The 27,141-nt window shown below is 46.1% G+C and overlaps 1 protein-coding gene across 1 annotated transcript; it reads right to left on the bottom strand.

The window, feature by feature from the left end:
• Window positions 1-27,141, bottom strand: LOC140702717 (immunoglobulin lambda-1 light chain-like). The gene is made up of 5 exons (XM_078381915.1): window positions 27,064-27,141; window positions 25,465-25,781; window positions 3,908-4,019; window positions 3,409-3,747; window positions 1-559 (listed from the first exon to the last, which is right to left on the bottom strand). Exons 1-5 carry the CDS (start codon window positions 27,107-27,109, stop codon window positions 240-242), a joined length of 1,134 nt encoding a protein of 377 aa, XP_078238041.1. The 5' UTR covers window positions 27,110-27,141; the 3' UTR covers window positions 1-239.

A 27,141-nucleotide genomic window follows, 5' to 3' on the forward strand; every position in this document is an offset into this window, starting at 1 on the left:
TGGATCAACATTTTATTAATGTGCTAACGCTAGAAGCCAATATGGATAGAAAATTGAAGAGAGAACAGAGGAAAAGGGAAAAGGAACTACACATTAGAAGAGGAGACGGGGGAAAGGAACTACATGGGAGGGAAAATGTGCCTTTATGAATTTATCCACATTAGGGTTTGGCCCATGAAGGAGGCATGATTCCTCCCTAGAGCCAGGCACGGGAGAGCCAAATCCGAGCTCTCCAACATTTATGGATATGTGGATGGCTTCACCACCTCCTCGAAGGTCTTCCCCTCGTGCGTCACTATGCAGCTGTATCTCTGATGGTTTTCCCAGTCTGAGGGAGTGACGGTCAGGTAGCTGGTGGCCATATACTTGTCACCCTGTTTGGTGGGCTCGCTGGTTTGCACTCCCGAGGAGATGGCTTTCCCATCAGCCTGCCAGTTGACTTGGACGGTCTTTGGGCGAAAGCCCTTTACGAGACAGACCAGGGTGCCTTTGCCCTTGATCTTGAGCTGTTCCTGAGACGGAGGGAAGAGATGCACTTTAGGCGGTGCAGGTGGCTGACCTGCAACACATGGGGAAAGTTTGTTAGCTGGTTGTGCAAGAGATTAAACAGTTGATGAAATTGCACTTGGTGCTCGTGGACAGAAAGCCTTCTGAGTTAGCAAAATATTGTGAGACAGGATTTTAAGTAAGCATGAAATGACTTTGAGAGTTTTTGTGGACACCTGTGGTCTGTGTGTCTACAGAACTGTGGGACTGAAGTGCTAAATAAAAGTGAGACATCCTCATCCTTCAACGTTTAATCCCATAAAAGGGCTCAATAGAAAGTTCATTGGAATGGGAATTTCTTCTACGATCATTTGGAAGTTCTAGACCCAGTCCACCGACAAGTCCTGTGGAGCTGCCTCTGTACATTGAAGCCAGATTTGTATGATTTATCATCCTAAATACAGAGTTCTGTGCCGGATTCCTGCTAGAACATAACCTATGAGAAGAACTAGAACTTTGGCTCTGCTACCCAAGTAGTTCCACCCTTTTACAAGGACTTTACAAAGGAGTCAGTCTACGTGAAAACCAGTTTTGCTGTTGATCCATTTTAGAATGTCACAAATAATATCCTTCCATTGCAGGCCTCTTTGTCACAAGGGAATGTTCAGAATTCGCTTATTTATCCTTACAAATTCTAATGGCATAATTAATTAAAACTTAAAAAGTAATCCAAAGTTTTGAGGTTAATTTATCTGAATTTTGACATAGTCAGAACTTCAGTGGCCAGAATCTTGTTCCTGACACTTATTGCACTAGAGTAGGCCCATTGAATCTACAGTGAGTCAGTTCCTCTGTACGTTCTTTTGATTTAAGTGGACCCCTTCTCTGGTGACATTTGAGTATCAAGTCAGTAACAACTACGAATAGAATCAACAGAGCGTATGGAGGAAGAGCTTCAAAGGTCCCTTATTGATTCAATGGGCTTATTCTAGGGCAATTCCTGTATTGAGGAATGGGATTTTACCCATCACATACACACTGAATTCTAAATTTCTTACAAGAAACAAATTCTAAATCTAATAGACAAGATAAATCATGGGAGCCATGCATTCATATTTGACTAGAGCAAGGTTTTTGTTTAGCTGTTTAAGGAAGGTTAAGCAACCTTCTTTAGACCCAAATGCCAAGAACATTAGCTTTTAAGGGAACAATGGGATTCTCAACAGCACATGAGTGGATAATGAATTTGGGAGCTGAGACTGCTTTGTGTCTTTTCAGATCACATGCGTACATATGCAAGAATTCCCACGCTCTTCATGGAGGAACTACATGTCTGGAGCTTGGCAAAAAAAATATCCTTTTGAATTACAAATCCCAGAATCCCCCAGCCAGCATGATAAATTCAATAGACATATTGATGGAACAATTGGTCATGTGACTTCCATTATGTAGTCTAAGGCAGCACAATATGTAGGCAGTTTTAATCCCATGGTGGAAAACCTGTCCTTCAGGAGATCAAGGAGCTTCTAAGATTCTAAGGTGGAGAAAAACTGGCTCCTTTAAGTTAGAGTTTTGTCTATGACGTAGTTTGGAACTCCACCTGACACATATACAACATGAGCCATCCCCAACTGGAATTATTCCATGTTTTCTAAAAGTAGTTGAGAATTTTCAATGGGGAAGAAGTAGCACATAGCAGATGAAGACGGTTCTGTTGACCCACGTGTCCCGGAGCCACATTTGTAACCCTTTAGCTGAGGATACGACAGTGCGGAAAAAATTCCTTTTTTAGATTACATATCAAGGGAATCTTGGGAAGGACGGGTGCCCAGTGGCAAGGCTGGTAAAGGTCTCTGGAGCTCCATTCCAAAGAAGTAAAATGTCTACGCTTTGCCTTTACTTGGAAGCAACCCCTCCTAAGAGAAGAGCTTCCTTCTGCACTGTGTTGTTAATGAGCACGTATGGCTGCAACCCTGTGCAAGAGACTCTCGTAAGATTGCCTAGAAGAGACAAAAGACTTCTATCTGGAAACTCTAAAAGTTTGCAGGATAAGGAGGTCAGATGGACCTCTCTGGAGCTAAAGGTCCTTCAGCTGAAATTCCATTTTCTTGCTCTATTTTGCATTGACTGATAAAGTTGCTTTGGAATCTGGGCTTAGCCACAAAAGACACTTCCAAAAACCTTGTCCCATTTCCCCAGGGTAAGAAAAGGAGCAAGGGGATATGGGTCCACCTTGCCATGAGGAAAGGCGTATCTAACCATTTGGGCACCTGAGGCAAGAAGATCCACGTTCCCTCCATTCCACCCTGGGGTGCAAGTGTTGGCCCCCCCCCCTCAAGAACGAGGAGGAGAAGAAAGGCTGGCCCTCTCAAAAAAGAAAGGGGGCACTTCAAAGAAGAAAGGGAAACTGGATCTGTTCTGGAGGTGTTGCTACATATATCCTTAACAGCACTAGATGTGGTTCAAGAGTTTGCTGCTCTCAGATTCTGTTATCCTGGGGCAAAGCTCAAGTTCCCCTTCTCTGTTTGCGGTGCTTGGCATCAGGATTGTGGACAGCGACCCCCTTTCTCAGATGCCTTTGAGTGTCTGACATCCAGAGAAGATGATGCCAAAGGAAGCCTGCTAGCCTTTAAGGTGCCTCCAGACTCTTGGCTGCTTTGCAACACATTAACTTGTCTACTAGTTGCACAGCTCATTGCAGAAAGACGGAGAGAGGAAAGAAGGGGCAAGTCAAAAGGGACCTGAAATCCTTTGCTCCAGGGATGATGAAAAGCTTACTACGTATTAATGGCTGCTCCTAAATGAAATAATTCAAAAGTCAAGAGCAATATGAAGTCATGAGAGAATAAAGAGGGGGGAAAGGGTGAAAAAAGTAAAATATTTCAACAAGGAAGGGAAGAATGTGACAAATACATGACTTACCAGTGATGGTGAATCGGATTCCACTTCCGAAGATGAACATTCGACTAGTATTATCCCATTCAGCACAGTAATAATCTGCCTCATCTTCAGGCTGGGCATTAGTTATGGTTAAATAGACAGTGTTCCCAGAGGCTGAGCCACTGAATCGATCCGGGATCCCTTCTCCTCGGGTGCTGGAACCGTGGAGCAGAAAACGAGGGGGGTGCTCAGGTCTCTGCTGAATCCAGGAGACGGAATCCCAGCTCCCATCACTTCTTCTGGTGCAGGACATTGTCACAGTTCCTCCCTGAGAGACAGAGGCCGAGGCAGGCGGAGTCACTCTCAGCTGTGAACGGATACCTTGGGAAGGTGAAGAAGCAAAAACCATGAGCCTGATACATTTTCTGTTCTCTGAAACACCACAAAAGTGTTAAGTATATGTGCTGAGTATCTGTGGCTAGCGCGTGATGAAAGCCAGCGTGTAGCTGCGAGGTGGGATGTTCCTTCTCTAGAGACTTACCTGAGAGGAAGCTGAGGAGGGCGAGAAAAAGCACAGCCCAGGCCATGGTGAGCTCTCCGGAGGCGTCTGACTTTGCTTCAGGAAGATACCTGGACGGAATCTCCACCTCCTTCTTTTAAACGCTGCAGGACCAGAGAACAGCCCCTTCATGCAAATGTGGCCTCTGCTCACTGGCCTGGGAAAGTTTCGTAGCTGTCTTTCTTAGCACTGTGCCAACGAACACAGGAGAAGGGCTTGGAAATTTAATCGATTTGTCTCCCTTAATCATGTGGCTGCTTATTTTTGGTTTTTAAAATGCCACAAGAACTTTAATTTAATTTTTTTTTTTTTTTGGCCTCTTGCTGCATCACTTGCAGATCCAGGTTTCAGAAGAACTGAATACCAAACAGGCAGGGGTGGACTGACCATTAAGCACAATATGCACATGCTTAGGGGGCATCAAGGGAAGAGGGAGCACACAGAAATTTTCCATAGCCGAATTTACCATGGGCCACATGCTGCAATACTGCAAACGGAGCAGCCATGAAAAAAATTACATACAGATATATACAATAATAGCAAGAGCGCTCAGAGAGCGTCGACCTCCACCAAGGGTCATGAAATCAAAGGGGGGAAAATCCTCCCACCACATAAATGAAAGCAGGGGAAACTTTGTATGCAGTCTGTGGAATTTGTATACAATCTGTACAACTTCGGTAGAAAAGAAACAAAGACACACATACTCCGACAAAAACATAACCTCCTCGATGGAAGTAAAAATAATATTGATAGCAATGATAGAGGTTAATGAAATACAGTGGTGCCCCGCATAGCGAGCGCCCCATTTAACAACGAATCCGCATAGCAATGCGGATTTTGTGATCGCAAAAGCGATCGCATTGTGATGGCAAAACATCGCTTTGCGATGATCAGTAAGCGTTTCGCTGTTCAAAAACGGCCCCCGGGTAAAAAAAATGGCCGCCCGCAGTGTTTTCGCACCCTTTCCTCGCTTACCGGGCAGCGAAAATGGCGGCCACATGGAGGATTTTCGCAGAACTGTGAGTTTTTTGCCCATAGGAATTCATTAAACGTGTTTTAATGCATTCCTATGGGGTTTTTTGCCCCGCATAGCGACGAATCCGTACTGCAACAATTTTTTCAGAACACATTATTGTTGCTATGTGGGGCACCACTGTACACTAATTTTGGAAATGCAACAAAATGAGAATCTGGTAAGTTTAACTGCCCCAAGCTCCACGGAGGCTCATATGATTATTCTTGTCGAACTTCTAAGTCTTGTTCATGTAGGCCGTCCCGTTCAGTTGTCCCCTGAGACTGTGCAAGGGTCACTCAGTATCCAAAATGCCAAAAGGCAACAACACACATGCTAACATTGTAACTTTGTGTCAGGATCTGGCCTACATGGCCCTGGTAAGGTCAGTGCAGGATCAGGGCCAGCCTGACTCGGGAATTGCCTGTTGTTTCAAGGCTCAGACCCTGGCCTGAGCAGCAGCTACTCGGCCACCCATGAGGGCCCACCTGGAAGCCTGGAAGGAAGGCCTATTGAAGGAGTGGTTCTCCCTCCCAGACTTTGCCTCAGCAACGCAAACGTCTTCTGCTCTTGTGCTTTGGCCTGCGTGTGCAGCCTTGCCTTCCTGTTCCAGCTCTGTTTCCTTGAGTGGTGGATTGGTCCCTGATGCCCTTGCCAGGTGGCAAAAGGCCACCTAGGTAACTTCCAGACTCTGACACTTCTTAAGTCAGCTGATTGTTTTTTTAATATAACACTGAAAAAACAAATAATGTAATTACTGTTTCATAATTTTGTGGGAGTTCTTATGAAATGTTGTGAAACTCATGAAAATGGCCAAACGGTGTTGCTTTTGACTACGCATGCATTTAAGGTACATCTTGTACTTTGTTGGGACAAAAGCCAATGCTGAGAAATACAAAAGAACGTGGTTACTGTATTCACCATCAACAGGACTGATTTATTGTTTCGTTTGCAAACTGTTTCCTCCTAAAAATCTCTCGCATTTTCTTATAAGAGAAGAGTTTGGAATACTATTGTAACTGATAATCATGAAAAAGGCACTGTGACAAACCCAGACCTACTGGGATCTGCCACACAGTTACACTAAGCTGCCACCAACCATTCCCTGTAAGAAGTCACACAGACCAGGGATGGATTTTTAAACAATAAAAAGAATAAGGTTTATTTTAAATACACACAGGGAAAAATAAACAATCAGGTAACTAAGATAAAGTAACGTGGCTTATTCTCACTCATACAAGCATACAGTTTGGTTCACCCAGAACCCTTAACTTAAAGCACAGACCCTGAACCTATCAGTTCTGGCTAACCAACAGACACCTGAACCTATCAGGTTGGTACTCTGACCCACAGAAGTACCCTGTCTGACACACAGACTCCCACAACAGCTTCTTCTTCCCAGCTGCTGCTTCGTCACATCCCAGCATCTCCTAGTGTCTCCCAGCATCTCATATTTATACAGTACAGCCCCTCCTCCTGATGTCCCGCCTTCCACTCCCCATAGGATGGAACTTTCCCTCCAAACCCATGACAGACAGGTAACATCAGTGCTGTATGTAACACCTCCCCTCTTTATAAGTTGTTTTGTAGGGGGAAAGCTAACGTGCTTTTCACCAAAAAACAACCTGTATAAAATACACAACAACATTTATACATTCAATACCATATCATACTTACTTCTACTTACATTCTAAGTCAAACCATAGCAAATAAGCATTTAAACATTTACCATATACATTACATCAATTTACCTTTATTCATACAAACCAATTCAAAAACAGGTACATTTTACTTTTTGTCATCATTATATACACATAGTCCATGTTTCTTTCGCCGTCTTCATTCTTCAGGTCTTCTTGATAAGGCGTCAGCAACACAGTTCACTGACCCTCTGACCACCTTCACTTCAAAGTCATAGTCCTGTAGGTTTAAAGCCCACCTCATAAGTTTGCTATTGTGGGTTTTCATTGTCTTTAACCATTGCAGTGGTGAATGGTCAGTGCACAGAACAAAATGTCTTCCCCAGATGTAAGGCTTGGCCTTCTGGATCGCGTAGACTATGGCCAAACACTCCTTCTCCACGGTTGCCAAATGTCTCTCACCTTTTTGAAGCTTCCTACTCAGGTAGGACACTGGATGCTGGTCACCATTCTCATCCTCCTGGCACAGAACTGCTCCTACCCCGCTGTTAGACGCATCGGTGTAGATGATGAACTCCCGGTCGAAGTCTGGAGCACGCAGCACAGGATAGTTGATTAACGCCTCCTTCAACCTCTGGAACGCCGCCTCACAGTCGCTGGTCCACGGGATGCGGTCATCAGCCTTCTTCCTCGTCAGATCGGTCAGCGGAGCCGCAATCTCGCTAAACCTCGGGATGAACTTTCTGTAGTAGCCCACCAACCCAAGAAATGATTTGACCTTTTTCTTGGTGTTGGGTCTAGGCCAATCACGAACAGCTTCTATTTTGGCCTCCAGGGGTTTTATCATTCCTCCCCCTACCATGTGACCCAAGTATTTTATTTCTGGGCTACCCAGCTGACACTTGCTGGCCTTTACTGTTAGCCCTGCTGCACTTAACCTCTGCAGCACTAACTCCAGGTGTATCAGGTGATCTTCCCAGGTATTACTGAAGATCCCTATGTCGTCAATGTAGGCCACTGTAAAGTCACTGAGCCCTGCCAAGGTCTGGTCCATCAGCCTTTGGAATGTGGCTGGTGCATTTCTGAGACCAAAGCTCAGGACTCGAAACTCATAGAGACCAAAAGGGCTGCAAAAGGCAGTCTTTTCTTGATCCCTGGGATCAATTCTTAATTGCCAATATCCCTTTACCAGGTCCAATGATGAGATGAACCGACAACCCCCTATGGTTTCAATCAGGTTGTCTAGCCTGGGCATTGGGTAGGCATCAGGAGTGGTTACACGGTTTAATTTCCTGTAATCAACACAAAACCTAATGCTCCCATCAGGCTTGTCCACAAGGACTATCGGAGAGGACCAAGGACTAGAAGAGGGGACGATTATGTTCTCCCTCAGCATCTCGTCCAGCTCCTTCCGCACCTTGTCCCTATAGGGTCCCGTTACTCGGTATGGGGATACTGCCTGCGGGGGTGCATCCCCTGTGTGGATCCGATGCATCACTCCCTTCACTATCCCCGGCTTGTTGGAAAACACCTGTTGATATTTACTAAGCAGCATTTTTAGTTCTTGCTGCTGGTCTTGGGTGAGTGCAGGACTGATCTTTACCTCCTCTGGGTTGTATTTTACTTCCCCTCTACCCTCCCAGAAGGGTAATTCAGCTTCCTCACTCTCAGCTGCTTTTATCGCGAATAAAACCCTCTGTTCCCCTCTGTAGTAGGGTTTTAGGGCATTCACATGAACCACCCTCCTTGCTTGGTTCTCCTCCTGCTCTATTAGGTAGTTCAGGTCTGACATCTTGGAAATGACCCTATATGGTCCTGCCCATTTGAGCTGCAGTTTATTCTCTCTGCAAGGCCTAAGCCAAAGCACTTCCTCCCCTGGGTCAAAGTGTCTCTCTCTAGCTTTGTGGTCATACCATGTTTTCTGTCTGACCTTCTGAGCTTGCAGGTTTTCTGCTGCCAGCTCTAGATTTCTCCTTAGGTCATTCATCAAGGTGTCTATGTAAGTCACAACGTCTTGTGGGTCATCCTGGGTGATCTGCTCCCAATTTTGTTTGATCAAATCAAGGGGCCCTTTCACCCTTCTCCCAAATAAAAGTTCAAATGGACTGAACCCGGTACTGGCTTGTGGCACTGATCGATAAGCAAACAAAAGGGATTGCAGCTTCTGGTCCCAATTGTTTGGATTCTCTGCCAAGTAAGCCCTAATCATGCGCATTAGAGTCCCATTGAACTTCTCAGTTAATCCATTACTTTCAGGATGATAGGCAGTGGTTTCCTTGTGCTTTATTCCACAGATTTGCCATAAGCGTTTCATGAGCTTTGATGTGAACGATGCGCCCAAATCTGTGATTATCTCCGAGGCAAATCCCATCCTGGACATATACCCCACCAAAGCATCGGCCACTGTGTTAGTTTCAATGTTAGTCAAGGGTATGGCTTCAGGATACCTTGTGGCATGGTCCACAATGGTTAGAATGAACCTGTTCCCCCTCTTTGTGGCCTTGGGCAAAGGTCCCACAATATCCACCCCTATGCATTTGAACGGAGTGTCAATCACAGGCAAAGGGCACAACTTTGCTTTAGTCCTGTCGCGGTTATTCCCCTGCCTTTGACACACATCACATTGTTTACAGAACTCCCTGATCTGCTTCCCTATGTCAGGCCAGTAGAAATTCTGTGTGATTCTCTGCTGTGTTTTGTTCACCCCTAAGTGTGCAGCAAACATGTCAGAGTGACCCCTTTGTAAGATCATGGGGCGATACTTTTCAGGTACCACCAGCTGACTTCTGATCCCATCTCCCCCTTTTGAGATATTCCTCAGGGTCTCTCTATATAAAATCCCCTTTTTCTCCAGAAATCTCACTGGGGTTTCAGGTGTTAGCTGGGCGTCAGTCACCTGTTCAAAACACTTTTGGAGAGTGGCGTCTGCCTTTTGCTCCTGTCCAAATCTGCTGTCTGTGGTTAAGGTTTCCACCACAGCTTCTGAACTCCCCTCTGCTTCCGTCTCTGGCTCATCATTACCCCCCTGAACTGTCCCTGTGGTGGCTTGTGAGCGTGTAATCACTAGCACCCGTTTCACATGTTCAGCCAGGTCATTTCCCACGAGGACGGCTGCTGGCAGAGTCGATGAAATCGCTAGCCTCCAAACTCCCCTCCAGCCTTGAAAGTTGACAGGTACCTCTGCTACTGGCAGAGAGATTACCTGCCCCTCAATCCCTGCCACCTTTATGCTCTCATTTGGGATTATAAACTCCCTAGGAATAATATCTGGATGGCACAAGGTTACCTGGGAACAAGTGTCCCGCAGCCCCCTATACTGACGGTCAAGTATTCCTACATCCACCCCGGCTGTCTCAAACAACTGAGAATTTGTTTTTACCAGCAAGCAGCGCTTTACCTCTATAAGAGGACCATTTTCCTCAGCCTGATCAGCAGAGGTAGCTGTTCCAGACTGAGTAGCCATGGCAACAGGCTCCCTCAGTGACACTGAGCCTTGCTCTTTCTGGACACAGAACACAGCTTTTGGCTTGGTCCCACTAGCATTCTGAGGCACCATTCCTTTTAGCTGCTTTAATGTCTCACACTCTGAGATTAGATGACCCTTTCCCTGACAGAAATAACATTTTCTGGTGTATTTTGATTCTCTCTCATCTTGTTTTGGTTTTCCCTCCAAAATCTGAGGTCTTAGTTTCATGTCTGAGGGCTTCCCTTCACCATGGGCCCCTCCCCCTTGCTGGCTTTTCCCTGGTCCCTGAGAGTACTTGCTGTAGGTTTCTTTGGGTTTACCTACAGATTTCCCCTCACCCAAGGGCTTTCTTATTTGGGAAATAAAATCTGCGATCTCTGCGGCTGCTGCCACAGATTTCGGTTTCCTTTCCCTCACCTGGAATTTCAATTCCCCCTGCAGGACTGAATAGAACTGTTCCAGTGCTATCAAATCTTTAAGCTGCTCATAGGTCTCTGTCCCTTCCTGCGATAGCCATTTCTCAAGCAGCCTCACCAATTGGGCCCCCACTTGGGTAAAAGTCTGTTCTGGCTTTTTGGTGAGGGACCTGAATCTTTGTCTCAGCTGCTCTGCATTTATCCCATGTCTGGCAAAGACCAGTTTTTTAAACTCTGCAAAATCTTTCATCAGTTCCTCAGGCATCTCGGCATAAACCTCAGCCAGGCTACCACTGATTAAAGACCGCATGATGGTCATCTTCTCAGTTTCCCTCACTGAGAAGTCCACAAACGCTCTTTCCACTAGGGAAAAGAACACCTCAGGACAATCTCCCTTGTGGTACACAGGGAATTTCTTCAGGTCAGCTTTAGACAGTTGGCCTCCCTCAGAATCCCTATTATTATTATTGTTCTGATTCATCAGTTCCAATTTTTTTAATTCAAACGCCATTTTCTCTCTCTGCAATTCCAATTCAATTCTCTGTATTTCAAATTGCCGCTGTTTCTCTCTTTCCCTTTCCTCCATTTTTTCTCTCTCTAACCTTTCCTCCACTTCAAATTGCCTCATCCTCAGTTCATGCTGTTGGGCTATGAGCAATTTTCTGAGTTCTGGGTTCTGCTCTCCTGTGCTGTCACCCTGCACTGAGCCAAATTCATCCTCAGAACCTTGGTCAATCTGGGGGTCTTTCACTTCACTCATTTCGGCCATCTGGCTTCGAGTCAAGGGCATAATCCCCCCTCAGAACAGGCTGCTTTAAAAGTCAAGCCTCAAAATAAAACGACCACTTTTTTCCTTCTTGCCTCAGAACCAGCTCTCCCTAGAGATTGCTGCTGTTCTTCAGCACTAAACTTGCAACAGTATCAAGTCAGAGCCTACCCCCCTCTGCTGGGCCTCTCAGCTGGCAAGCTAGCTCGCTGTTGCTACGCAGTTTTGCCTCAGCTTTTTCCCGCCAAAACTAGGCTGCCTCAGAGCACCTTAATCTAAGTCTCCCCAGTTGGCACGTTCTTCTACTAGCGCACCTCCCCGTGAGGTACACCTAGAAGATTACCTACGCGCCTCAGACTGTCCCTGACTAGACCCCCCTTGCTCTGGGCACACTTGCCAAGGCTTTGCTGGACCACTGGACAACTGGACCAGTCGTATCCCACCGCTGCCACCAATCAATGTGACAAACCCAGACCTACTGGGATCTGCCACACAGTTACACTAAGCTGCCACCAACCATTCCCTGTAAGAAGTCACACAGACCAGGGATGGATTTTTAAACAATAAAAAGAATAAGGTTTATTTTAAATACACACAGGGAAAAATAAACAATCAGGTAACTAAGATAAAGTAACGTGGCTTATTCTCACTCATACAAGCATACAGTTTGGTTCACCCAGAACCCTTAACTTAAAGCACAGACCCTGAACCTATCAGTTCTGGCTAACCAACAGACACCTGAACCTATCAGGTTGGTACTCTGACCCACAGAAGTACCCTGTCTGACACACAGACTCCCACAACAGCTTCTTCTTCCCAGCTGCTGCTTCGTCACATCCCAACTCTATGCTAACATACTTAACTCGCAGACAAGGTTGGGGCAACAGTTGGGGAAACAAATTCAGGAAGAGTGTGATTACTGGGAGCAATATTCGTACGTTAGCTAAACGTGGCTTGGCTTTTCGAGGAAGAGAAGAAAGGTTTGGATCATTGCAAAATGGGAATTATTTAGGGCTGCTTGAACTCATAAGCCAGTTTGATTCATTTTTACAGGCCACATTTTGAAATATGGAAATGCAGGCAAAGGAAATCCTTCTCACCTGTCCAAAAGCACCTGTGAGGAATTCATTCAACTAATGTATTTTGGTACTTAAAAGATGAACAGCCTATTGAATGCTTTTTAACTTTTTTGGAAATGAAAGGCCATACTGGTGAGGAAATGGCAAATCAGGTGTTGCATTACTTATGTGAAGTTTTTAGGCTAAACTTTTCACAATGTAAGGGTCAGTCTTTATGACAACACTGCTAACTTATCTGCGGTTTATAAGAGGATGCAGATTCGGACACGAATAAACAAAGAAACAACAAAATGCACTTTATGTGGGGTTGTCATTGAGGACCAGTTGGAAACTTTGGTTAGTGAAAAATGCCACAGCCAGTCTCCTCAGTGGAGAGGCATCCCAGGACAACATACAACACCGCCGTCCTGTTCATGTCGAGGCACAATCCATTGTGCTAGTTTTGATTGTTGAAGCCTTCTACAATTTTGGTCCAGGAGATCTGAAAGACCACCTTTCCTCAAAGAAGATCTACAAGTATTAAGACAACCAGGGGAGGTCAATCTCTCCGTCCTACCATCTTCACAAGTTCACCTGGTGTGGAAAAGAGTGAGTGTGAGGAAGAGACTGAGGAAACATGAAAGAGTGTGCCGTCCCCTCAAAGGGCTAGCATAGATATGCAGACGCGGGGGATAGCAGAGACAGGAACACCATCAGAGGAGAAAGAAGAAGGTCACGCGCTGGAAGCAGTGAGGGCTCGAAATGGAAGAACGACAGTTAAGGCAGTTAATTGGGACTGGGGCAAGGGAGAGGAGAGAGGAGAACCACGAAAGGGAAAAGGTGGATGTGTTCCTGACCACCGAGGAAGGAACATCATCCAAAGAGTGTTCAGAGAGGCAGCGACGGATAGAGCTAACAGAGGTGCTCAGGTATTCGCTGTGCCAGTAAAGAGACCATTAACCGACAGTGCTAAAGTAGAGTCAGAGAGCCTGACTTCGAGTAAACTATGACCCATCATTCCTGGCCCCAGTCCAGAATAATGGACGTTGCTGGTTTATCCCAGGAATCAAGGTCCTGCCCGGTTGGTACGTCATGTAGACCTGATGATAGAGAAAGAAGCGTTGAGAGAGGGAGAGTGGGCCCGTCACCCGTGTTGCGGGACTTTGTGTGCGGTCCGCAACCACTTTATGAGAGAGCCAACCGAGGAAGAGAAAAAAAGCAAAAACTTATTATTGAAAGACTTAAATAATGAGAAGTCGTTGTTATGGTTTTGGGAGAGTTCCCCTCCCCAGTTGACTGTTCAAAGTTCTGTTGAGTGTAACAAAGGAGAAGCAACCAGTTTTGTTAATAAAGATTCTTTTATTGTTAACCCTGAATCATCATTTGTGTCGCCTGAAGATGAATTGCCTAAGCTTAACCCTGAACCCTCTTACAGTGAGGGTTTCTTCTGTGGCTGTTTCCAAACCATGCAGGGTCCTTTCTTGTGGGGTGAGGTTGCCCCTCTTCTTGCTATCCTTCCACTACCACACAAAGATATTCCCTTTTCTGCAGGCTTGTGGCATTTCAACGGACTGACTGATAAATCTCAGTAGGGAAACGGCAGCCTAAGAAACTAGCAAAGAAGTGAACAGTTAGGCAGCTATCCTTCCATCTGCACGCACAAATACAGTGGTGCCCCGCATAGCGAGCATCCCGTTTAACGACGAATCCGCATAGCGATGCGGATTTTGTGAACGCAAAAGTGATCTCATTGCGATGTTCTAAATTGGTGAAAATCGCATTGCGATGATCAGTAAGCGTTTCGCCGGATGGAGGATTTCTGCATAACTGTTTTTCCCCCATAGGAACACATTAAACCCGTTTTAATGCATTCCTATGGGGTTTTTTTGCCCCGCATAGCAACAAATCCAGATAGCGACTTTTTTTAAAAACAGATTAACGCCACTATGCAGGGCACCACTGTATTATTTTTTTTCTGCTGGCTTTTGGTGTTTGAATATGGATATTATATGGGGAGCTCACCCTATTTTAATATCTCTGTATGTTTTAATAACCTTTCAGTTGGTTTTGCTTCGTGTTATTTTAACCAGTAAATCCTGCCAAGATTTTGTATTAAAAAAACACAAGTCATGGGAACGGGTGTAGACTCACCTCCCTCTATTACCACCTGTACACAAGAATTGGAGGTTCTATTACCACCTGTACACAAGAATTGGAGGTTCTTCATGATTTTGTGTACCTTGGCTTAATGCTCTCTGACACAGTCTGGGATATGCCACACGTTAACTAAGCTGCCACCAACCATTCCCTATAAGAAGTCACACAGACCAGGGATGGATTTTTAAACAAATAAAAGAACAAGGTTTATTTAAATCACACACAGGCAAAATAAAATGATCAGGTGAATAAGATATAGTAACGTGGCTTAGTTTCACTCATACATACACACAGGTTGGTTCACACAGAACCCTTAACTTGAAGCACAGACCCTGAACCTATCAGTTCTGGCTAACCAACAGACACCTGAACCTATCAGGTTGGTACTCTGACACACAGTAGTACCCTGTCTGACACACAGACTCCCACACCAGCTTCTTCTTCCCAGCTGCTGCTTCGTCACATCCCAGCGTCTCCCACTTCTCCACACACGCTTCACATATATATACAGTACAGCCCCTCCTCCTGATGTCCCGCCTTCCACTCCCCATAGGATGGAACTTTCCCTCCAAACCCATGACAGACAGGTAACATCAGTGCTGTATGTAACACCTCCCCTCTTTATAAGTTGTTTTGTAGGGGGAAAGCTAAGGTGCTTTTTCCCAAAAAACAACCTGGATAAAACACACAACAACAGTTATACATACCCTATCATACTTACTTATACTTACATTCTAAGTTAACCATAGCAATTAGGCATTTAAACATTTACCATATACATTACATCAATTTACCTTTATTCATACAAACCAAATTCAAGAAAACCAGGTACATTTAACTTTTCGTCATCAATATATATACATAGTCCATGTTCTTTCGCCGTCTTCAATCTTCAGGTCTTCTTGACAAGGCGTCAGCAACACAGTTCACTGACCCTCTGACCACCTTCACTTCAAAGTCATAGTCCTGTAGGTTTAAAGCCCACCTCATAAGTTTGCTATTGTGGGTTTTCATTGTCTTTAACCATTGCAGTGGTGAATGGTCAGTGCACAGAACAAAATGTCTTCCCCAGATGTAAGGCTTGGCCTTCTGGATCGCGTAGACTATGGCCAAACACTCCTTCTCCACGGTTGCCAAATGTCTCTCACCTTTTTGAAGTTTCCTACTCAGGTAGGACACTGGATGCTGGTCACCATTCTCATCCTCCTGGCACAGAACTGCTCCTACCCCGCTGTTAGACGCATCGGTGTAGATGATGAACTCCCGGTCGAAGTCTGGAGCCCGCAGCACAGGATAGTTGATTAACGCCTCCTTCAACCTCTGGAACGCCTCCTCACAGTCGCTGGTCCACGGGATGCGGTCATCAGCCTTCTTCCTCGTCAGATCGGTCAGCGGAGCCGCAATCTCGCTAAACCTCGGGATGAACTTTCTGTAGTAGCCCACCAACCCAAGAAATGATTTGACTTTTTTCTTGGTGTTGGGTCTGGGCCAATCACGAACAGCTTCTATTTTGGCCTCCAGGGGTTTTATCACTCCTCCCCCTACCATGTGACCCAAATATTTTGTTTCTGGGATACCCAGCTGCAGTTTGTTCTCTTTGCAGAGCCTAGGCCAAAGCACTTCCTCCCCTGGGTTAAAGTGCCTCTCCCCGGCTTTCTGGTCATCCCAAACTTTCTTTCTGACCTTTTGAGCTTGCAGGGTCTCTGCTGCTAGCTCTAGGTTTCTCTTTAGGTCCTTCCTTAAAGAATCTATATATGTCACAACGTCTTGTGGGTCATCCTGGGTGATCTGCTCCCAATTTTGTTTGATCAAATCAAGGGGCCCTTTCACCCTTCTCCCAAATAAAAGTTCAAATGGACTGAACCCGGTACTGGCTTGTGGCACTGATCGATAAGCAAACAAAAGGGATTGCAGCTTCTGGTCCCAATTGTTTGGATTCTCTGCCAAGTAAGCCCTAATCATGCGCATTAGAGTCCCATTGAACTTCTCAGTTAACCCATTACTTTCCGGATGATAGGCAGTGGTTTCCTTGTGTTTAATTCCACAGATTTGCCACAAGCGTTTCATGAGCTTTGATGTGAACGATGCGCCCAAATCTGTGATTATTTCGAGGCAAATCCCATCCTGGACATATACCCCACCAAGGCATCTGCCACTGTGTTAGTTTCAATGTTAGTCAAGGGTATGGCTTCAGGGTACCTCGTGGCATGGTCCACAATTGTGAGAATGAACCTGTTCCCCCTCTTTGTGGCCTTGGGCAAAGGTCCCACAATATCCACCCCTATGCATTTGAATGGAGTGTCAATCACAGGCAAAGGGCACAACTTTGCTTTGGTCTTGTCGCGGCTATTCCCCTGCCTTTGACACACATCACATTGTTTACAGAACTCCCTGATCTGCTTCCCTATGTCAGGCCAGTAAAAATTCTGTGTGATTCTCTGCTGTGTTTTGTTCACCCCTAAGTGTGCAGCAAACATGTCAGAGTGCCCCCTTTGTAAGATCATGGGGCGATACTTTTCAGGTACCACCAGCTGACTTCTGATCCCATCTCCCCCTTTTGAGATATTCCTCAGGGTCTCTCTATATAAAATCCCCTTTTTCTCCAGAAATCTCACTGGGGTTTCAGGTGTTAGCTGGGCGTCAGTCACCTGTTCAAAACACTTTTGGAGAGTGGCGTCTGCCTTTTGCTCTTGTCCAAATCTGCTGTCTGTGGTTAAGGTTTCCACCACAGCTTCTGAACTCCCCCTTGCTTCCGTCTCTGGCTCATCATTACCCCCCTGAACTGTCCCCGTGGTGGCTTGTGAACGTGTAATCACTAGCACCCTCTTCACATGTTCAGCCAGGTCATTTCCCACGAGCACGGCTGCTGGCAGAGTAGATGAAATCGCTAGCCGCCAAACTCCCCTCCAGCCTTGAAAGTTGACAGGTACCTCCGCGACTGGCAGTGAGATTATCTGCCCCTCAATCCCTGCTACCTTTATGCTCTCATTCGGGATTATATATTCCCTAGGAATAATATCTGGATGGCACAGGGTCACCTGAGAACAAGTGTCCCGCAGCCCCCGATACTGACGGCCAAGTATTCCTACGTCCACCCCTGCTGTCTCAAACAACTGAGAATCTGTTCTCACGAGCAAGCATCGCTTGACCTCCACAAGAGGACCACCTTCCTCAGCCTGATCAGCAGATGCAGCCGTTCCAGACTGAGCAGCCATGGCAACAGGCTCCCTCAGTGACAATGAGCCTTGCTCTCTCTGGACACAGAACACAGCTTTTGGCTTGGTTCCACTAGAATCCTGAGGCACAATTCCTTTTAGCTGCTTTAATTTCTCACACTCTGAGATTAGATGGCCCTTTCCCTGACAGAAATAACATTTTCTGGTGTATTTTGATTCTCTCTCATCTTGTTTTGGTTTTCCCTCCAAAATCTGAGGTCTTGGTTTCATGTCTGAGGGCTTCCCTTCACCATGGGCCCCTCCCCCTTGCTGGCTTTTCCCTGGTCCCTGAGAGTACTTGCTGTAGGTTTCTTTGGGTTTACCTACAGATTTCCCCTCACCCAAGGGCTTTCTTATTTGCGAAATAAAATCTGCGATCTCGGCTGCTTCTACCACAGATTTTGGTTTCCTTTCCCTCACCTGGAATTTCAATTCCCCATGCAGGACTGAATAGAACTGTTCCAGTGCTATCAAATCTTTAAGCTGCTCGTAGGTCTCTGTCCCCTCCTGAGATAGCCATTTCTCAAGCAGCCTCACCAATTGGGCCCCCACTTGGGTAAAAGTCTGCTCTGGCTTTTTGGTGATTGACCTAAATCTTTGTCTCAACTGTTCCGCATTTATCCCATGTCTTGCAAACACCAGTTTTTTAAACTCTGCAAAATCTTTCATCAGTTCCTCAGGCATCTCGGCATAGACCTCAGCCAGGCTACCACTGATTAAAGATCGCATGATGGTCATCTTCTCAGTTTCCCTCACTGAGAAGTCCACAAACGCTCTTTCCACTAAGGAAAAGAACACCTCAGGACAATCTCCCTTGTGGTACACAGGGAATTTCTTCAGGTCAGCTTTAGACAACTGGCCTCCCTCAGAATCCCTATTGTTATTATTGTTCTGGTTCATCAGTTCCAGTTTTCTTAATTCAAACGCCATCCTTTCTTTTTCCAGAGCAATTTTCTCTCTCTCTCTCTCTAGTTCAAATTGTCTTTGCCTTTCCCTTTCCCTTTCCTCCACTTCAAATTGCCTCATCCTCAGTTCATGCTGTTGGGCTATGAGCAATCTTCTGAGTTCTGGGTTCTGCTCTCCTGTGCTGTCACCTTGCACTGAGCCAAATTCATCCTCAGAACCTTGGTCAACCTGGGGGTCTTTCACTTCACCCATTTCTGCCACTTGGCTTCGAGTCAAGGGCATAATCCCCCCTCAGAACAAGCTGCTTTAAAAAGTCAAGCCTCAAAATAAAACGACCACCTTTTTTTTTTCTTCTTGCCTCAGAACCAGCCTTCTAGAGCTTGCTGCTGTTCCTTCAGCAATAAACTTGCAACAGTTGCGAGCCAGAGCCTACCCCCCTCTGCTGGGCCTCTCAGCTGGCAAGCTAGCTCACTTCTATTTCACAGTTTTGCCTCAGCTTTTTTCCCGCCAAAACCAGGCTGCCTCAGAGCACCTTAATCTAGTCTCCCCAGTTGGCACGTTCTTCCACTAGCGCACCTCCCCCTGAGGTACACCTAGAAGATTACCTACGCGCCTCAGATTGTCCCTGACTAGACCCCCCTTGCTCTGGGCACACTTGCCAAGGCTTTGCTGGACCACTGGACAACTGGACCAGTCGTATCCCACACGCTGGACACCAATCAATGTGACAAACCCAGACCTACTGGGATATGCCACACGTTAACTAAGCTGCCACCAACCATTCCCTATAAGAAGTCACACAGACCAGGGATGGATTTTTAAACAAATAAAAGAACAAGGTTTATTTAAATCACACACAGGCAAAATAAAATGATCAGGTGAATAAGATATAGTAACGTGGCTTAGTTTCACTCATACATACACACAGGTTGGTTCACACAGAACCCTTAACTTGAAGCACAGACCCTGAACCTATCAGTTCTGGCTAACCAACAGACACCTGAACCTATCAGGTTGGTACTCTGACACACAGTAGTACCCTGTCTGACACACAGACTCCCACACCAGCTTCTTCTTCCCAGCTGCTGCTTCGTCACATCCCAGCGTCTCCCACTTCTCCACACACGCTTCACATATATATACAGTACAGCCCCTCCTCCTGATGTCCCGCCTTCCACTCCCCATAGGATGGAACTTCCCCTCCAAACCCATGACAGACAGGTAACATCAGTGCTGTATGTAACACCTTGGCTTAATGCTCTCTGACACAGTCTCTCTACATGTTTTACTGGATAAACGCATTGGGAAAGCAGCTACCATGTTCTCTAGACTCACAAAGAGAGTATGGCTCAATAAGAAGCTGACAACATATATCAAGATCCAGGTCCATAGAGCCTGTGTCCTGAGCACACTCTGTACTGCAGTGAGTCCTGGACCCTTTGTGCAGGGCAGGAGAGGAAGTTGAACACATTCCATATGCCTTGTCTTCAAAGCATTATTGGTAACACCTGGCAGGACACAATTTCAAATAGAGTAGTCCTGGAATGACCTCGAATGAGCATGTATGCATTATTATTTCTTTTATTTATTGTATTTATACCCCACCTATCTAGTCATTTCAACCACTCTAGGCAGCTTACAACATAAAAACATAACAAGTTTAAGAGAAATTTATAACAATTAATTAATTAAATGATTCAGATCCCCAGGCTGGATACCCCACTCTCTGCAGCCAGGGTCACTCCCCCCCCCAATGAGAGGGAGTCTCCCAAGCCACCAATAGTGGGAGCACCCACCCTCAGAACGTCCGTCTTGCCCGGGTTCAGCCTCAGGCCATTTTCATGCATCCATTGCAGAACAGCCCCCAGGCAGTGCTGAAGGGACAGAACTGCATCACCTGCAATTGGTGAAAAGGAGTTGTAGAGCTGTGCATCATCAGCATACTGATGACACGATGCCCCCCACCCCCTGATGATCCCGCCCAGCCGCCTCATATAGATATTAAACAGCATTTGGGATATGATCGACCCCTGTGGGACCCCACATTTGAGACTCCACGGGGCCGATACACTCTCCCCAAGCTGCACTCTCTGGGATTGGTCCTCCAAGAAGGAACGGAGCCAGGCAAGCGCCAAACCGCCAATTCCCAACTCAGAGAGCCTCCCCAGGAGGACACTGTGGTCGACAGTATCAAAGGCTGCCGAGATGTCGAGAAGGACCAACAGAGATATTTTACCTCTGTCTGCCTCTCTCAACAGGTCATCGTACAGGGCGACCAATGTCGTTTCTGTACCGTGGCGCGGCCTGAAGCTCGACTGAAATGGATCCAGGGCATCTGTTTCATCCAAAACTGCCTGAAGCTGGTCAGCCACCATCCCAACAGTGCCACAGAGACAAAGTCCACCAGCTTTGGAAATGGCTGGGTCACAGGCAGCACGGTAACCCAGCAAGATCCCAATATCATCCCTGGCCCCAATTGACACTTGGAGAGCCTCTAGACCCAGCTTGACCACCGAGGAGTGCCTAGTGACCTCCAAGATGGATTTGTAAACAATGGCTACTCCCCCCTGCCCCTCCAGTCTACCCTGGTGTTGGACGGCATAACCGGGCGGACAGATGAGTGCTGGGGGGGACCCCCTCTCCGCCAATCCAAGTTTTGGTTATGCATGCCAGGTCTGCATCCTCCTCCAGGATAGGATCGTAAATTACCTGAGTCTTATTAGATACAGACCTGGCATTCAACAGCACCAGGCGTAGAGTGGAGGGGTGGCTGGTCTGGCTACCTCGATACTGGGGGTTGATCACAGTCTCAGAACAATGAACAGCCTTCAAGCATCTGTTCATTGTTCTTCTGGCACGAGTAGGGACTGTGCCAATGCCATATCTCCCTCTACCTGTGGTCACAGAGATATTCAAGGGCCCCTCACTGGGTGGGCAGGCCTTCCATTCCATATGGGGAAGGGGAAGGGAAAGAATAAAGGGAAAAAGAAAAGAATGAAATTATAAACAAAATAACAATAATTTAACAAACTACAGTAATAAAAATATATAGATAATGTAAATAAAATAAACATACATAACTCAAAAATAATATAGAAACAAACACTAAGTTGTAACAAAGCAAAATTTTTTAAAAAACTATTTAAATCCACAATAATTATATCCCACATCTGAGCTGCCCTTCTCTGCCACGTGTTCTTGTCCTTTTTGATTTTAATAGGCTTGATGGTGTTAATAGTGGTGCTAGTGTGTGAAACTTACTAAAGGGGCAGGACTCACAGCTCTCGGTAGTGGTCACAGAGTTCTCAATAAGATGTATAAGCAGCATCAGTAACGCCAGAATCCGGGGTGGGGGAAACACAGACCCTGCCATATTCCACCCTTGGGAGCAGGCTAGGGAAGCATAGTTATTAAAACAGCCAGAGCATAAGGCAGAAGAAAGATCTGGGGAAGGGACTCTCCTCCGGACATCCAACATGGCCCGGCGTCCCGACGCTCCTGGAACCTCGCAAGCAGTCTCGGCCAGGCGCAGCAGACCCAGCGCCTTCCCAGCAATCTCCGCAGTGGCGCCCCGTCTGGACCCACTCCGTTGGAAAGACCTCACCAAACTCCAGACCTCGATCTCAGACTCTTTTGCCAAGATGTCTCCCAGCTCAAGCAGGGAGCCTCCGAGCTCTGCAGAGCAGCCTTCCAGCTGCCCCCCGCGTTCCAAGCTCCAGCTCCGTTCACCCTCACCACTCATGCTCCACAGTCCGCTCCGAAACAGCCCCGATTTGAGCCCCAACTCACAGCGCCGGCAGTTTGACTCAAAGAGCAACGACGGGGCTCAAAGCACCCCCGAGCTCACTCCAGCGCGCCCCTGCACCCTGAGTCGGTTAGGGAGAAAGGCAGCTTGGAAGGAAGAAAGCGAAACGACCGGCTGCTCAAAAGGAGGAAAACAAAGCGACGGGGCTCAAGACATTACTGAAACAGTGACATCTACGTTGGCTTGGGCATGTGATAAGAATGACTGATGGTTGTATTCCAAAAGATCTTCTATATGGAGAATTAGCAATAATTACATAGACTCCTCTTCCTTTTGACCTTTTTCTAATAAGAAAAAATAAAACCCGATACTAATTGTGTGGTGTCAAGTCAATTCTGACATAAGGCAACCCCCTTGTCAGGGTTTGCTAGATAGAGGGTACTCAGAAGTGGTTTAACCTTCTCTTCTTCTGGGGAGCATCCAAGTCACCCAGGGCTACACAAAGTCTTCCTTCTTCCAACCAAGGGAGAGATTTTTGTCCCAGCTCCCCTTGGGATTTTCTCACTGTAGGAAATTCAGAGCTCCTGCCATGGCTGTAGTGTTCCAAGCCGTAGGAAGTGTCCTCATCCTCAGCCCAGATGTTGGCAGTGGTCAAGAAGGTAACTTTTTTTGCTAGCATTTACAAAAGGGGAGAAACAACTGGAGACCTCGGGTCCAAACTGTGTGTCTTTCACTTCTATTTTGTTCCAGAACGGGGATCCCGGACTCCTTCCTTCTTGTCGCTGAAGCCAGCCGAATGCTCCAGTGATTGTGCAAGAGGGAAAAACTGGGTCTCCCAGAAAGGCGGGTGCTGGTTATGGTTAAGTAAAGGTGACTTGAACAAAGGTATCTGATGGGGCAGGAGAGATGAAGTGGAGCTTATTTGATTTTTTTAGTAAAATTGAATAAACAGTTCAGGTAGGAATTACATTAAAATAAAGCATGTAGGTGATGCAGAGAAATAAGATAGCACATTTTTCCACCTGGACTCCATATCAGTAACATAACCAGATGGAAAGGCCACCCCATGATCTTTGGATCTGGGTAGTTGCTCTTCTGGTCTCTCTCCAAAAGGTCCCAGAAAAGACCCTTGGTGGAAACCAGATCCCTGCTCATTGGCTGGGACATTCACACTCGTATTAAGGAGTCCCATGCCCCTTATGCTCTGCTGGTGGAGGTAGTGGTAGGGTCAGCCGTCCCCAAGTCGGAGGAGAAATGTTCATGTTAAAGGGCTGCGTATGTGGATCTGTACCACTTTGGCTGCTTTTGAGAGCGTGTGCTCTCTGGACAGAACCCTTCCCGGGAGTTGATAACTCAAGGTGTGCCATGCAAGTGCCTTCACGTACAACATTGCTCTCTTCTTCTTGTTGAGGCTAAACGTCTAGTTGGATTCCCCAACTTCAACCATGCAGAAGACATGCAAAGCAGAAAATTGTGTCCAGCCGTTCTGGGCTTCCTTGGCTAATCCATGATAAGGGTAACCATTTACTGATCATTACAGTAATTTATAAAAAATAAACTGTACAGAAGTGATGGAGAGAGCAATGATCTCCAAAGATCTCCATGGCAGCCATCTGAAGCCGTTGGCTTCTGCCCAGCCTCTCTCCCTTCTGTCAAAGGCAGCCCAAGTGAGTTGGAAATCAGGGTTGGGGGGGCTTTATCCTCCCACGTTTTACTCTACAAGGGAGAACTGGAAAAAAAAGGAGTGGGGACACACCAGTGGAGTCAGGCTCCCTCTGGTTCACACTCATTGGGGGTGATCCATCTTGATCTCTGCGCCTGTGTGAGCAGAAAGGGCCAGGAGGAGGCATCTCCCCACAAGAACGTCCAGCTTCACTGCACAGCGCAGGTGCAGCTCTTTCCATCTGAGGTGGATCGAAAGGAGGGTTCAGCTGGCTGGATAGCTCAGGGGCTTAGATCTCTATCTGCAGAGCCAGAGGTTGGGAGTTTGATTCCCCACTGTGTCTTCTTTGAGAAAAGCCAGCCTGCGTGGCCTTGGGCAAGCAGCTCAGCGCCAGGATGCTCTTAGAAAAAGGGAATCGGAAACCACTTCTGACTAGCCCTCTCCCTAGAAAACTCTGAGAACAGCACAGAATGATGATGATTAGATAGAGGGAAATGAGTGGAGCAATATCTCCTCCTAGAGGCCAAAGAGAAGAGAGGAGACACCATGTGCCACATTTCTCACACACAAAGGGCAGAGCATAAACAGAGTTTAGTCCAACACATCAGGAGTGGCTCCAGAGGCAGAGAAAGTGTGTGTGCTTTCTGCGGAAGTGGACTTGTCCACGAAAGCTCGCATTAAAATCTAGCAGTTGGTTTTTAAGGTGCCAGAATGTTTGCGTCTTCTTTCTTTTCTATTTTCCTTCTTTTCTTAATATATATTAATGCTGAACATGCCTTCAGTTTGGCAAGAGTGATCGTAAAGAATACAAGCTTGAATTGAAAAAATAAAAAATAAGTAATGCACACAAACACACACGTCTGCCCCTTAAAGGCAGGGGTTTCCATGGAAGGAGAGTTGACTTTTTCTTCCACACACGTGGGAAATGGCAAATATGTCAAAAAGAAGGCTTAGAGTGAGGTTCAAGGGAGAGCTCCCTCATGTGCATGTTAGACATCTGTGCACAACATCTGGTTTGAGGTCTCCATATGAATGAGCAGGAAGGACCACAAAAGGATTCCCCAGAATTCAACTGGACCATCTCCTCCTTCGTGTCATTCTGCAGGACCAAAGGTGAGGAGCAATGATGGCATCTATGACAGAAGTATGTGAATGGTGGCCCCACATCTTGTGTTCAGGGGCAGAAAAGGGGCATTTTAGCAATTGCCACAGCCAATGCCTGAGGAATGAAAAAAAGATGGGCAATGGGATCATGGATATGCATTAAAAAAGCAGCAACACATTAATAAGGGATGAAAGAATCAGTAATAATATTTTTATCTGTGAAAAGTGAGTAACGGTCTTTAAGGTGTACATGTGAGTTCATGTCAATGCAACATCTTGTTAATTTCTTGTAAAGGAGGTTTCTGGGGCAGGAGTCAGTGATGCCGTAGCATCTGTTACAATTCTGTTCTTTGCTCTGGAGTGGAAGGGTGTCAGTTCCCCATCAGAATAAACCACCGTGATACTGAGCACGAGTAGCATAATTCAAGGCAGCACAGTAATAATGCCCCTCATCCTCAGCCTGGGCATTCGTGATGGTTAGATAGCCAGTTTTCCCAGAGGCTGAGCCAGTGAATCGATCCGGGATCCCTTCTCCCCGGGTGCTGGAACTGTAGAGCACAAAGCGAGGGGCCTGTCCTGGTTTCTGTTGATACCAAGAAAAGGGATCCCAGCTCCCACCACTGCTTCTGGTGCAAGAGAGTTTCACAGTTTCTCCCAGAGACACAGAGGCTGAGGCAGGCTGAGTCACTGTTGGCTGTGAATGGATACCTTGTGAAGATAGAAAAAGAAAAATAGTAAGTCCAACACATTTGCTGGGCTCTGATATACAGTGGTGCCTCACATAACGAGCTCCCCATTTAACAACGAATCCGCATAGCGATGCGGATTTTGCGATCGCAAAAGCGATCGCATTGCGATGTTTTTTTCCCAATAATAAATTTTATTGAGTTTTTTAACATACAGAAGACCACAAGATACCAAAAAAAGAAACAGAAAACCAAAACGAAGAGACAAAAAGAAAAGAGGGGAAAAAAAAGAAAATCATATAGCAAAGAGAAAAAAAACAAACCTAAATTAACCCCTCTATCTGAAGTGCCCCCCCCCCCGGAGTCAAAGATTCCAGCCTCATTAGTCCTCTATTCTCCCTATATCTGTTTACAGCATATACTAATAAGTTTCTACATGTATCCTAAATTTCACCCTAAACTCCAGTCTTCTTCTGGGCCCAGAGATATATTAGTCCCCAGCTTTGTTTTACATAATCTCTTGGCTATTCCCGCAATGCTTCTGATAGAGTGTCCAACTCTGCCATGTCCCATAGTTTCTTTAACAGCTCTTCCATCGTCGGAACCTCTTCTGTTTTCCATTTCTGGGCCCAGAGTAATCTAGCTGCTGTGAGTATATACATAAGACAATGCTTCAATTTATTGTCATTTACACCTGAAATGACATTCAGTAATGCCATTTCAGGTTTCAGCTCTAATCTCTGCTGTATAATTTCTTTTACTAAGTCCCATACCTGTGTCCAATAGATTTTGACCTTTTCACATGTCCACCACATATGGTAGTAAGTTCCAACCTTTTTACTACATTTCCAGCATATGTTACTGTTACCCTCTGACATTTTTGCTAATCTTATGGGTGTATAGTGCCATCGGTAGAACATTTTGAGTACATTTTCTCTTAAATTTGCTGGTTTCAAAATCTTATTGCTTTCTTTCCACATCATTGTCCATTGCGTTTTGCTTACCAATTTTTGCATTGCAATGTTTCCCCAATAGCTGATTGGCGGCGAAAATGGCGGCCGTATGGAGGATTTCCGCATAGTTTATCCCCCATAAGAACGCCTTGAAGGGGTTTCAATGCGTTCCTATGGGGTTTTTTGCCCCATATAGTGACGATTCCGGATAGAGTCGATTTATCTGGAACAGATTATCGTCGCTATGCGGGGCACCACTGTACCACAGAAGTGCAGGGCACTGGTGGAAAATGCAGAAGGATAAACATGTGTGCAGCAGTGTGGTGGAATATTCATTCTGCACAGACTTACCTGAGAAACAGCTGAGAAGGCCAAGGTGGAGCAGGACCCAGGCCATGGTGAGCTCTCTGAGGGTGTCTGGCTTCTCTT

Source organism: Pogona vitticeps, chromosome 14, assembly GCF_051106095.1.
Source record: "Pogona vitticeps strain Pit_001003342236 chromosome 14, PviZW2.1, whole genome shotgun sequence".
NCBI classification, from domain to species: Eukaryota; Metazoa; Chordata; class Lepidosauria; order Squamata; family Agamidae; genus Pogona; species Pogona vitticeps.